This window comes from Cyprinodon tularosa, unplaced genomic scaffold (assembly GCF_016077235.1).
Source record: "Cyprinodon tularosa strain WSP-4 unplaced genomic scaffold, ASM1607723v1 ctg225, whole genome shotgun sequence".
Lineage (NCBI taxonomy): Eukaryota > Metazoa > Chordata > Actinopteri > Cyprinodontiformes > Cyprinodontidae > Cyprinodon > Cyprinodon tularosa.
The window spans coordinates 492,365-505,444 of record NW_024038839.1 but is presented as its reverse complement, the minus strand read 5'-3'; the positions used below and the strand labels follow the sequence as shown (position 1 = coordinate 505,444).

The following is a 13,080-nucleotide window of genomic DNA, read 5'->3' as shown; positions in this document are numbered from 1 at the left end:
TCACATTACTAGTATGATCTAGAATGCTTTGATCTATACACATTCCATGGCAATCCAGTTCAGATTGCTTTAAATTAATCTGGAATAATATTGAACTGGAATGCTTCAGATAGAACTGAATTGTCTGTTATTATATTTTAACATGAATTTTTCCACATTTGATGAATCGATTGAATTAAAGTGAATGCTTCAGAAATTTCCTGATGTGGATTCTGATCTGAATGTAATCGAACACTAACTAATCAGAGACAAACTACAGTACAAAAGTTCAAAAAGCAATTTGACTGCATGGCAATAAGTTTAGTTTTTGATATAAATCTGAAAGTGGTAGAATCCAAATGTATTTATTTGGATTAAAATTGACCTTATGTAAATACATTTAAATTTTAAAGTGGGATCACACCTCTTGCGTCTGGCTCTTCTAGCTCCAATGCAATTTCACATGAATTTGTCAGGCTGGCTGCAGTGCATATGGAGAGGTTCCCACTACATGGGATGAGCAGATGATCTGTGTGGGACTCTGGTGCATTTTTCACTTCTGTCCTGGTGACCTAGATATTAAAGCAATGTCCCACATTTGACTGGTTCCCTTATACGCATCATGTTTGTTCAACACTTGTTGCTCTGAGGATCACCATTTTCCTTTTTTCTGTCCTCCTGAGCTCTTACCAGTAAACTCAAATGGGGCGACCCTGACTGTGATATAGATTTTACTTTGCATTTTCCCGGAAGAGGGTGTGTTTTACTCCACCAGTGTCTCTCTTCCTGTCCAAATCATTGTATGAAGCGAGAATCCTTCGGCTGTTTTTTAAAATGGATCGAAATGGAATCGGATTAAATCGGAATGTATCGATCTTTATTTAAAACAGAGTCGTACTTCATCTTGCTTGAATCTGAGGGCATTTAATGAATTGCTAATGTTCAGCAGCACAGTGTCGTGGTGAAATGGATTTGGATTTTCATTCAATCTAACTGGTACATTGGATTAAATTGTACTGATTTAGATTAAATCGCATGCTACACAATCTCCTTTCAATAAGAAGCATAGTACAGTGAAAACTATTTGACTGAATTTAAAAAACATGACTCAGGTTACTTGGAATATATATAATGTGTTGCATTTAAACTCAATCTTTAGTGCTGAGTCCTAAAAAGATCGTAATTCTGTTGGATCACACTGAAGTGGTTTGGATCAAACTAGGTTGCATCTTTTAAAACTTATGGTGTTCATTTGTAAGTAACATACACTGTAACCTGTTTATTAACCAATCAATCATACTATTAATAAATAAATAAAATAAATACATTCAAACTATTTATTTTACATGAATATTTTCATTTAAATAAGCATTAATTTACAGTTGTGTGACCCAAAAAAATCTTCATTTGGGCCAAAAACTGTTTTATTTCTCTAAGTATCCATATTATAATTGAGAGTCTGAAGTATACACTGTAAAAAAAGTTAAATCTTAATAAATCATTCTTTCTTAAAATAAGTGCATTTTTTTCCTTGAATTGAGGAGGTAAGTGAGACACTTTGCCAATGGAACAAGATAATTTACATTTAAAATAAGAAAAAAACAATTGCATTGTTTTATTTCAAGTGAATTTTATCTAATTGTCTTATTTTAAGAGTAAAAATACTCATTCCATTGGCAAATCCTCTTACTTATCTACTCAAATTAAGGGCAAATACACTTAATTTAGGAAATCTTTACTTATTTCTAGATAGTTTTTGCAGTGTAGATTTGTGGATTACACTGCTTCAACCATAAGTTAGCGTTAATGGTTTACTAATGATGAACATTAATCAATGTTTTACCTTTAGCAGCAACTAAATCCTGTCTTCAAATAATTCCCTTTCTACTCCTTCTTTTCATGTTTTATTATTTTTTGTGAGCTGATAGCGTGAGTCTAGCGGGCACGCTCAGTGGCTACAAGTCAAACAAGCTACCGATGTTGCATGTCGTGATAAAAAAAAAAGAACCGATTGTTGTGATAAACTTTAAGATAAAATATAAGTATTATAGATCTCAGCTGCTAGCTTATCAGTCTGTGGTTTTGTTATTCTTCTTTCCGTGCACGATTGTTAGCACGGCATTGCAGCGTTGCTTCCTGTAAAGCAATACTGCAGGATGTCTTTTATCTGTCCTCTTGTTGCCCTGTGTAAATCCATCTGTAATCATCGGGATAAACTGTGCACTGTATGAGCATTACTCTGATTAACAGCGTCCACAGTGATAATGGCTGTTTCAATTAGCTCCTTTTCAAATTAGATTAGCAATGCACAGATTAAAATGACAGGAATCTGAGAGGACGGTTGATCACAAGAATATAAACTGCAACAAAGATGTATTACCAAACCTCAATCAAGACATCTGTAGTCAAACTGATGGTATGAAAAAAAAGTATAAATTAATTATTAGTACATTTAGATGAACACTATCCACTTGGCTGCTCTGATCACAGAAAAAAACTTGCTGCTTTAGTGCTGGAATGCATAGTAGGGATTCAAACTAATCATCTCATCGTTAATCTAAATAATTTTTTATTAGATAAAAATGTCTTCCATCCAGTCTTAATTCCATAAGAGTAAGTGATGGATCCTCTTTGGATGAACATTCTCACCATCCAGAATAGGCAGCCGCTGTTCATCTACAGCGAAGTCGGACCATTAAGAGAAACTATCGTTGGAAGTATGCCAGAACAGAACTGTGAAACAATCCAAACCGATTTTGGATCATTTTCCACTGTTTTATCAGTGAGAATGATAGAGAGAGAGCACTTTGTGTTTTAGGAGTAGATATTTTAGGAACTTCTAAAGATATCATCTAAATTAGGCGGTACCTATAGAGGAGCAGCGGCACTTTCTCAACCGAAAGTTACCGATATGGTCCAAAGGCAAAAGATCTGATGAGACAAAAGCAGAGGGCACCTTAAAAAACTAACACGCTGCTTTCCCTAAATGAAAATACTTCAGTCGAGGTTTATTTATATGAAGAGGAGTCCAGTAAAACTTTACAGAGAGGATTGTTTGGGTTCCGTTTGGAGCCTTTTAGTGTTAAAGCATTCTGTTGCCCCTCTTGACTGTATTCTCGACCTTTTCTCAGTGTAATTATGCTGTTTGTGTTTATTTTGATTTTTAACATGAACGTTACCCTCTCTTTAATTGATAGTTTTATGTTTCTCTGTTCATGGGGATTTTTTTTTTCACATACTGTAGCCACTTTATCTTTTCCTTTTAATTTTGCTAACCTAATAGGTCTCTATTTTGTTAGATTTTATATAAAAAGTCTAGATATAAGTATGTGTGATGTTTGATGCAAGAGAAAACACAAGTTTTTTAAGAAGGTAACAATTAGCAATCGCTAGGGTTAACATAAGATTACTCTAATTTTTTGTGTATTTATTCTGTACGGATGATATTAAGCATAATTTATATAATGATTTTGTTATTTTTATGTTCATGTTTGAATTTTTGGAGATAAAGCCATAGAGGCCAGACTAAGATGGTTTGGACATGTACAACAGAGGGTGATGGTGAGTTCATTGATAGAATGTGGAGACCTAGAGAAAGACCAAGGAGGAGACCTAGGGATTGAGTTAGAGAGGACTTTTAGGTAGCTGGTGGAGCAAAAAAGGAGATACGTGGCTCTAAGTGGCGACCCCTGAAAAGAAAAAGCCGAAACAGATGAGCTTGAATACAGAAAATGCAACACATAAGTTACTCGTGATAAAATGATCCTCATTAAAACTATAATTATTATAATTATAATTATTTGCAGTACAGCACTTTCTGTCAGGGCTGCTCTAAATACTCCTTCTGGTACTTCTAGACACAAAACAAACATCAGTTTCTCAAAAAGCACCGTCTGCTGCTCAAGCTGGATCACAATTGGTAGTTGAATATTCCCAGTTAGCTATTAGGCAAGGCAAGGCAAATTTATTTGTATAGCACAATTTAGTACGAAGACAATGCAAAGTGCTCTACATGATTAAAATATAGGAAAATAAAACAGAATCAGTGCAAGTAGAAGAAAAAAATATGCAGAAACAAGAAAGAACAAACAAAGCAGTTGGACTGAAGAAAAATTAAAAGAATGAACTAATTATGTTTCAGTTGAACTTTTTAACTAGAACAGTCCAAGGCAATCCTAAACAAATGTGTTTTTAGTCTTCATATAAAGGAACTATTACAGTTGAGAAAAATGGTTTCAGGTCTATATTGAATATAATGGTTGAAAGCAATTCATGCCAAAATAGCAATAAAATTTTTTTGTTTTATAAATATTTTCTTGAAAGATTCAGTTTAGTTTATTCTTATTGTAGAATCATGGCCTTCATGGAACATGAAAGTTGTAACTATGTGGTATATTTTTTTTATACCACTTTAAATGAGGGTCCTATCATGAGTTAACTGTGGAGGTTACTTGGTACTAATCTTCCTAAGAACTTAGAGGGACTATACAAACTGAGTTGGAATCGGATTAACAAATGCTGCGGCTGGTGTGACGCGATTCCAGCTTCATGAGCAGTAATTGTTCTCATTGTTTGGTTTACAGATTATTTTTATAAATAATAAATTATCACCTTTATTTTCCCTTTTTTTTTTTTTTAACATTCCACAAAATTATTTTCTCTGTATTTAACCTGTCACCCTTAGTGATCAATGGACAGCTTACAGCGAACACTGAGAGCAATATGGGACTAACTGGGCCTTGAACTCTGTTCTAAACACTATGCAGTCATTCCTATATTTATCTGTTCACTTTAGTTGAGTTTTTAGCAAGGTAAATCAATTACTTGTTGTATTAAATAAATGATAAACATCAAAGTTCCTCGTTTCTTAAATTTGACGGGACTACCTGGAAAAATATGTAATGAACTGAAAGGAAATGTTTCCAATCTTTTGCAATTGTTGATGATGAACAAAAAGTGACAGTTTTAGCAACAGAAACAAAATTGGGAATTGTAGTTGATGGATAACTGTTGGAAGTTGTCATCCAAGATCTGTTTTTTCAGATAAAAATCTGGTTAAGCAGATGAGTAAGTTATGTTTGAAAATGTTACCAACTATATAATAGTTTGAAAAGCTTAACCAGGCCTTGGTAGTCATTTCGCAAAAAAACAAAAAACAAAAACAAAACACACACTGTTAAAATAAAAGGTCAGTTTGATCTCAATATCCATGAATATTAAATCAACAAATTAAAATTAAATCTTTTTTGGGAAGCTGCATCCACCAAATTGATGATAACGAAGCCAGAACAGCCTGTTAAGCTTCCTGTATCTAATTAACACTGATTTTTTTCTTTTTTTTTTTTGTTTAGCCTCACATGTACCTGTTCCTGAGTGCGCACGCAGCACGCCTGTTTGTACTTGTTTATGCGAGAGGATTAGCAGGTCAAACCTCGGCCACAAAGGGGTGAACTTGAGGACAAGGAGAGGGGAAAGCGGCAGTGGGAGGACTGGGGAAGGAGAAGAAAACAGATAGCAGATAGTGGGAGTGTGACGAAGGTGGGAGGAAAACAAGGAGAAAGGGGAGGAAGTACAAAAGAGGCATTCATCTTCCCTGTGTGATAGCTGATTGAACTAAACAGAAAAAAAAAAAAACATTTAGGAAACTTCCTCTTTTAGGGAATAACTCTGGTAGTAACCACAACCTCTTTGCTTCTTTAAACTTCCACATATCATTTTAAAAAAAAGGAAGAAATCATTCAAATTTACCTTTAAAAACTCCTTCAAGCGTCCATCTGTCACACAGTTTAGAGTCCTTTACCTGTTTCAATATTCAAACAACTTTTATTACTGTTTATAGAATAATTTTTTATTGCAAAATTATTTTAATTCTGTAACATAAGAACATAAGAAGGTATTTGAGCACAGATTGCGAAGTCATGGCAAGGAATATATATATATATATATATATATATATATATATATATATATATATATATATATATATATATATATATATATATATATATAAAAGTCATGGCATTTTTCAGTCCTAACTTTGACGATGTGACACCTAAGCCTTTGTTTTGCCATTTCTTCCTCTTTCAGTGTTTTTGTTTTGCTTTGTTTTTGACCCATTCAGATTCTGTCATTCTAGTTTTGTTTTGGTCAATCTCCTACACAGATAATGTCTTAAAGGTTTTTCTCTCTCAGGAGAGAAAAATATTTATAAAATGTCATTCACATATAGAAAAAGCAAAAGAACCCCAAATCATCCCATTACCCCCTCAGTTCAACAGGTAGTTGTTAGCTTGATTCTGAGTGGACGTTGTCTCTAGTCTGAAGGGAGGTGGGCTCTAGTCTGAAGAGACGTGGGCTCTAGTCTGAAGAGACGTGGGCTCTAGTCTGAAGAGACGTGGGCTCTAGTCTGAAGGGACATGGTGTCACGTGGTGTCTAGTCTGAAGGGACATGGTGTCTAGTGCAAGGGGACGTGGGCTCTAATCCGAAGGGACGTGGGCTCTAGTCCGAGGGGACTTGGTCTCTCGTCTGAATGGACGTGGTCTCTCGTCCGAGGGGACTTGGTCTCTCGTCTGAATGGACGTGGTCTCTCGTCCGAGGGGACTTGGTCTCTCGTCTGAATGGATGTGGTCTCTGGTCCGAGGGGACATCGGCTCTAGTCCCAGTGGATGTTACTTCAAGTCTTAGTTGCTGTTAGCAGAGTGAGCCGCCGTTACCTCAAGTCATTGGTTTTTACCTTGACTCAGAAGAGCAGTTAGCTTGACTTTGAGAAGCTTTCAGCTTAACTAAGGAATCCATCTTCTCTACTCTAGGAATGTGCTTTGATGCCTTGATGAGAATTTCTGATTCTTAAACTGAAATCATGCCAACAACTATTCAATCAGATAAGATGCTGCTTATTATATTTCCTCTACCAAAAACAGTTCAAAATAAAGTGATGTCATTCATAAAGCTAATAATTTGTTCATTCATTTACTGTTGTGCTCTGATGAGGCTCCTCTAACGCCCAGTCTTTACCTCTTTTTCTTTTCCTCGTCCTATAGATTCTACCCTACCTTTCTTTTACCTCTCCTCCTCTTTGTTGCATTTGATTTTAGCTATCTGTTTCCATCGCTGCTCTCTCTCATTTGTCCCCTCCATCTTCGCCCACATGTGGTTTTGCTCTCCATCTCTTTCTTTGCCCCACCTACTTCTCTCTCATCCCTCGCTCACATATGGTTTCTCTCTCTGGATCTGTGTGTGTTTGGTGTTATGTGGAGTTCACTGGGGCTCCCTGCACACACACACAGACTGTGGTGGCTTATGGGTTAGCCTGCCAGGGCCTGTTTCTGCATGCGTGTTTGAGTGTTTTACGGAGGGTTCAGCAGGTCAGCAGCTGGTTATGCAACACTGTGAATAGCGGGTCATTTAGGAGAAGATGACACCGTTCCTCGTAGCCTTGCTTTAGTTTCTCTCTCTCCACTCACTGCTTCTTTATTTCTGTTTTCTGTCAGTCTTTTAAAAAAAATAATGCCAATTTCCAAGATGTCACAAGAATATTGGTGGGTTTTTAATGGAGGTCAGATGTTTGTCATGTCGGAGTAAAGAAAGCAGCCAAGACCATGTCACAGCAGCACCAGTGTTTGTAAATCCAATGCTAATTCAGTTTGTATAGTCCCCTTTAAGTTCTTAGGAAGATTATAGCGGCTTTGTTTACTCATTGTTCATTTAGCACTGAGAAAACACTGCAGAGTTAACTCATAACAGGAAGGTCAGCGAGGGACAAAACTTGCTCTTCCTTACTCAGCTATTTTGAAACAAGCAATGCCGTTTCATTAGGTTAAAATTAGAGCTGCTTGTTTTATTTTACTTTGTTGGTGATGCTATATAGATATTCAGAATTGTAAAATATTATTGCATATAACTTTAACATCAGCTCTCCAGAAAACGGTCTGTTCTTGGTTAAGTGGTTCTATTTTTTTAATAAAAGTTGAAAGCTTGTATAACAAAACTCTCATAAGTGGAACGAATTATTGTGTAAATAAGCTTTGAAAAGCTACATTTTCTTTGAGCCTAAGAAATTTCTGATAAGGAAACTCTAAGAGCTCATTGTCAATTTGAATAATCTCCATAAATCTGTCTATATTTCATCCTATTTTTTAGCTTTGAACTTCTAAAGTGTAATAATTCCCTGTTCCTGCAGCTCGTTACCGTATCAGCCTTAGCATGTGGACGTTGTTGATTTTCGTGTTGAAGTTCTCAGGCTATATTTTTGAATCTGTGAGTAATTTTTTTTCTAAATCTCTCTCTTCCTCTTTCTCAATGTTCTTGTACAGTTACTGGACCTTTTCACCCAGTGGGATTGGTCCACCTACCTGGCCGACTACGGCAAACCCACCTGCAAATACCTGAGAGTCAACCCACACACAGCATTGGCGCTTCTGGAGAAGTGAGTAGTCATGTTGCCTTTGTTCCGTTTGTTTTCCTTACCAACAATTTAGCTTGTTTCTGTTTCTTAACTTTCTATATGTTTGCCAGCCTGACTAGTTTCTTAAATATTTTTTAATAGGAAAAAGCAAAGTCAAAATATTTCCCTAAAAGTAAAAAAAAAAAAAATCCACTGGACTTGGTTTCCAAGATTTGAAGATGTTTCGCCACCAGGAAACAAAGTCCAGTGGATTTTTTTTCTTTTACTTTTACGTAATGACTATGACCTGGATGACTGAGAATCTTTATCAGCACAAAGTCAAAATAGCTCTAAAGAAAAAAAACATTAAATATCATACTTTCTGTATAATGATAAACCTTAATGCTTTATCAGAAGAACATGACCAATTAGTCATTTTAAACATTAGGAAGCAAATAAACCTTAAAAATGGATGAAGGATTAAAATACTTTATTACTGTACTGTGATTGGACAGGATTGTGTCAATAATGGGTAAGTTTAGTTGATTAAAGTTCAGAAATTAGAACTGGTTGAATTTCATTACCATTAAAGAGATACTTAAACCCACAAAGTTCTATCTAATTTGGTTTTAGTGGGAATTAATTTTCCTGATTTCATTTTAAAAAGAAAAGCAATGTTTAAATGATTTCCAGCTTATCGTATTCATCTTAACTCCTGCTTCCTGTTGTTCCCCTTTCTCCTGTTTTGACAGGTTGTTTAAGCCGTGAGTATTGTTTGTACGACTGTGTGTGTTCTGCAGGCATGTATTGTTAAACCCCTCCTAATTGTTTTTTAAAAGTCAGAGTGTGAAATTTCACCTGAGGGATTCTCAGGGTTAACAGAAAGTGAACTGATATGTTGATGATACTGAGATTTATCTCTCCAACAACACCCACATCTGTGTGCATCTGTGTCATCATAGACGTTTATCGCATCCTCTCTCACACAGCCTGCATGTAAACAAAGTTCTAATCAGTCTTTGTGGATTACTGGCTTGTAAGAGTTTTTACACCAATTACGTGCTCAAGAACACTAACAAGCACAACATAAATCCCAATAATAAAGAGAGAGAGAGGGTATTGCTGCACCTCTATGCCCAGGTGGAACCTTTCAAATGAAGAAAAAAATCCAACTTTATTGTCATTACACTGTCACAAGTACAAAGCAATGAATTTCACTGTCTGGATTTAACCCATCCCTTTGGGGAGCAGCGGGCTGCCATTGTGCAACGCCTAGGGAGCAGTGTGGGGATTAACAGTCTTGCTCAGAGACCCAAAGTGGCAGTCCATGGGACTGTGTTGGACTTGAACTCAGAACCTCCTGGACCCAATGCCCTAACCACTTGGGGTCCCTGAGCAAGACCATTAAACCCCAGACTGCTCCCCTGGTGCCAACGTTGGCAGCCTGCTGCTTCCCATAGGTAATTGGTTAAAGGCAGAGACTTAGGCTGCGTTCACACTGCAGGCCTTGATGCTCAATTCTGTTTTTTTTTTTTTTGTGAAATCCGATTTATTTGCGTTTATATGCCACTTGTATGGGATACAACTTCATACAACGCAAGTGTCCCGTATGCGCAGTAGAGGATGCAATGACATCACAGGCCAGCGTGCTCTATGTTTACGGAAGTAAACATGGATGGTAGTGCTGGAGCGCATCTAGCAATATTTTCCAACCATAAAAACACAATCTTTTTAAGATTAATAAACATGAATACTGCTCTCCGCATTATTGTCCACAATGGTTGTTGTTTTTCTTGCCACTTTTTCATAGCAAGACCCAGAATTAGTGACCAATGTCAGGTATTAATGGCGTTCGGGTCGGATAAATGCCACCTGGCCGTTCAGACCCAGGTCACATTTGAAAAGATCAGATTGGTATCGGATTCAGGACCACATAGCCAAGTGGCCTGGGTCGCATTGGAAAAAATCGAATCTATGTTTTCCCGACAGCCATGAAAAGATCAGATCCAGGTCGCATATGGGCCAAAAAAATCGGATTTGGGTCACTTCCGGATGCAGTGTGAACGTAGCCTTAGACTTGGACAACTTTTATTGTCATTTTGTTTACACAGAGTGTATACAAAATAAAATTTTATTTTTTGTGTAGTACAGCTTTTCAGATAGTAAATGAACAACAGAGAGTGAATTTCCTTATTATGGGTCAATAAAGGATTTACATTTTTTATTTACAGTCATGTGAAAAAGCATTGGCTCTGCACGCATAGGTTTTGGTCATACTTGAACTTTTTAAAGAAAAGAAATGTTTGCAAAATCTTACAAAATGCAGCTTTCCCATTGCATCTTTCCATAAGACCAAATTAAAGATATAACACTTTCACACAATAGAAAGTAACATAATTTAGTGTAAATTTGCTGTCCCCTCAAAATAACTCACCAATAATTACTAAATGCTCCTCTGAGGTTTCCTAATGGAGCTGGGGGATGTTGTGGATCACCGTTTGCGGTCGATCCACAGATTCTTGACGAAGTTCAGGTCTGACATGTTTTGCCAGTCGAGGCAAAACAGCAACACCTCAACACCATGTTTGATTCTTGGTTTGATGTCTTTTTTCTTAAGTGCTGTTAGGTTTGCAGCAGATGTAATAGGACCCACAGTCTTCCAGGAAACTCCAAATGTTTTGATGTAGATGGTATTTGGCAAAGATGAACCTTTCTGTTCTTGCTCAGCAGTGGTTTCTGCCTCGTAAGGCTGCCATCTTTTAAGAGTCTGTTTTTAGCTAATGCACCACACACTCTGACTTTAACTGATGCAAATGGGGTCTGTAGTGCTTTAGATGTTGGCCTTTCTTTTTTTGTTGTTTTTTGCAACCTTCTGGATCAATGGTTGAGGCCTTCTTGGAGTAGCTGTGGTAGGGTGGGCCCTCACGTGAAGGTTCACAGAGATGTAATGTTTTCTCCTTTGTGGAAAGCGGCTGGCACCGTAATCCTTTGATGTCCCAAAGCCTCAGATAAATGACTGATGGACTGATAGAGACTTTGTCTCATTTAATGCTCAATGTTTGGTAGTTTGGAGACTTTTTTTTTTAGAAGTTTTAACATTCTTTATGTTGGAAAAAAAGGCCATATTTAGTGATGTCATGAGGGAGGTTATTATTTTGTTTCACACAGTCAAGGTTTAGTTTATTTCCCTACATTGATAAAATCATTTAAAACCATTTTTTTTATTTATTTAAACTGATTGAACTTTTAAACGTCTAATGTACGGGGATGAATACTTCTCACAGCACTGCTGAAAGGCTGACACAGATTGCCCGTCTATGGAGGCATTTTGAATCTTTCCTCTACATTTGCAGCATTTATACTGCTGTCATTCCACTTCATCCATCTAATCATTGTCCTCCTCCTTCTGTCCCCCAGGATGAAGGAGACGAGCAGGAAGAACGTCGTCCTCGCCCAGTTCAAGAAGGCGGACAGAGACAGACAGAAGCTCATCGACGCCGTCATCAAACAGCTCCGCAGCCTCATCGCGCAGCATCACACCTAAACAGCGGCTGGTCAAGAGGCCCATGAGCTCCATCAAACTCTATGATATGAAACATCCTGGAGTGGACGGAGCGGCTGTTGTCTACCAAAAATCTACTTATTGGAAGCAAATGTTTAGAACTTGCAAAATCTTGATTCGTGCACTTAAAAAGGTCGCCAAGTTTTCCATCCCAGCTTCTGCTCATTAGTTGCTAGTCGACCTGCCATCAGCTGTTTTTGTAATTTTCCCTGAGATTATCCTGAAGAAGATTCTTCTGACACTGTTAACTAATCGTCACGTTGATGTTTTAGGATGCTACTGAGTCCCTATATTTGATGAGACGCAGCAGATTTATGAGCCAAATCTTATAATGCTGCTCCTAAACCCCTTGTTTTCATCTTTATCTAGGAGGTTTGATCTTTTCATGCAGGATGCTATTAGATGGCAGACGAGAAGTATGAGATGTTAAATACTTTCATGGAAATTATCTGTTAGGATTCATGAACCCTGTATTTTCCCTGAAACACTTTTATTAATCTGACTGAACCGGTTGGGTTAAGCAGCCTCTTCTGGCTCTACTTTTATCGTCTTCCATTCCTCTCCTCTTGGTTTCTTGTAGCACAACGATAAAACACATTGAATGTACGTCTGAGATTCTTTTGCCATTTGAGATGTCATGTTAGGTCGCTTCGTACTCGGAAAAGCACTGAAATAAAGACTGGAGCTAAAGCGAATGCAGGATTTTACTGCAATAGATTATAAAACTACACAGCAACACTTTTCCTTTTTAAAGGGATGTAGAAGATTGTGTGAAACTAAGTGCACCTGAGGGGTGTGCTTTCTTTTTAAGACGACAGTAGTTTGGACTCTGAAGTGGTTTTGAGTGAAAGCCATGCAAAGGTAAGAAAGAGGGGGAAAATAAATCCAATTCAGAGAATATTTGGGAAGTGGGTTCTATTGAGTAAATATAAATAAAATCATTCAATTAATGTTGACCTAGATTTAGTGAGCAATATTTAAGTTTTAAGTCCAAGAATGTGTTTTGTATTTGCAGTCAGTATCTTTCAATTTCTACCTTCTTAAAATAAAAATAAAAAATCCTATTTTATGCCACACTTAATCCTTCAAACTTTTACATTTTAGCATTAACAGGAGATTTAAATATGAGTCTTGTCTTGTTAAATTGTTTGGTAA

General features: G+C 37.0%; 1 protein-coding gene across 4 annotated transcripts in view; it reads left to right on the top strand.

Annotated features, from left to right (window-relative positions):
* exoc6b (exocyst complex component 6B) overlaps window positions 1–12,815 on the top strand; it is a 145,783-nt gene extending 132,968 nt beyond the window's left edge. For 2 of the 4 annotated variants that reach the window (XM_038286421.1, XM_038286423.1), the window contains 3 exons: window positions 8,293–8,405; window positions 9,116–9,127; window positions 11,781–12,815. In XM_038286421.1, coding sequence (XP_038142349.1) covers window positions 8,293–8,405; window positions 9,116–9,127; window positions 11,781–11,907 — 252 coding nt within the window. In that variant the 3' untranslated portion in view covers window positions 11,908–12,815. The remainder of the gene's footprint in view (window positions 1–8,292; window positions 8,406–9,115; window positions 9,128–11,780) is intronic. The other 2 variants (XM_038286424.1, XM_038286422.1) reach the window with 1 other exon arrangement.
* Window positions 12,816–13,080: the final 265 nt, after the last annotated feature.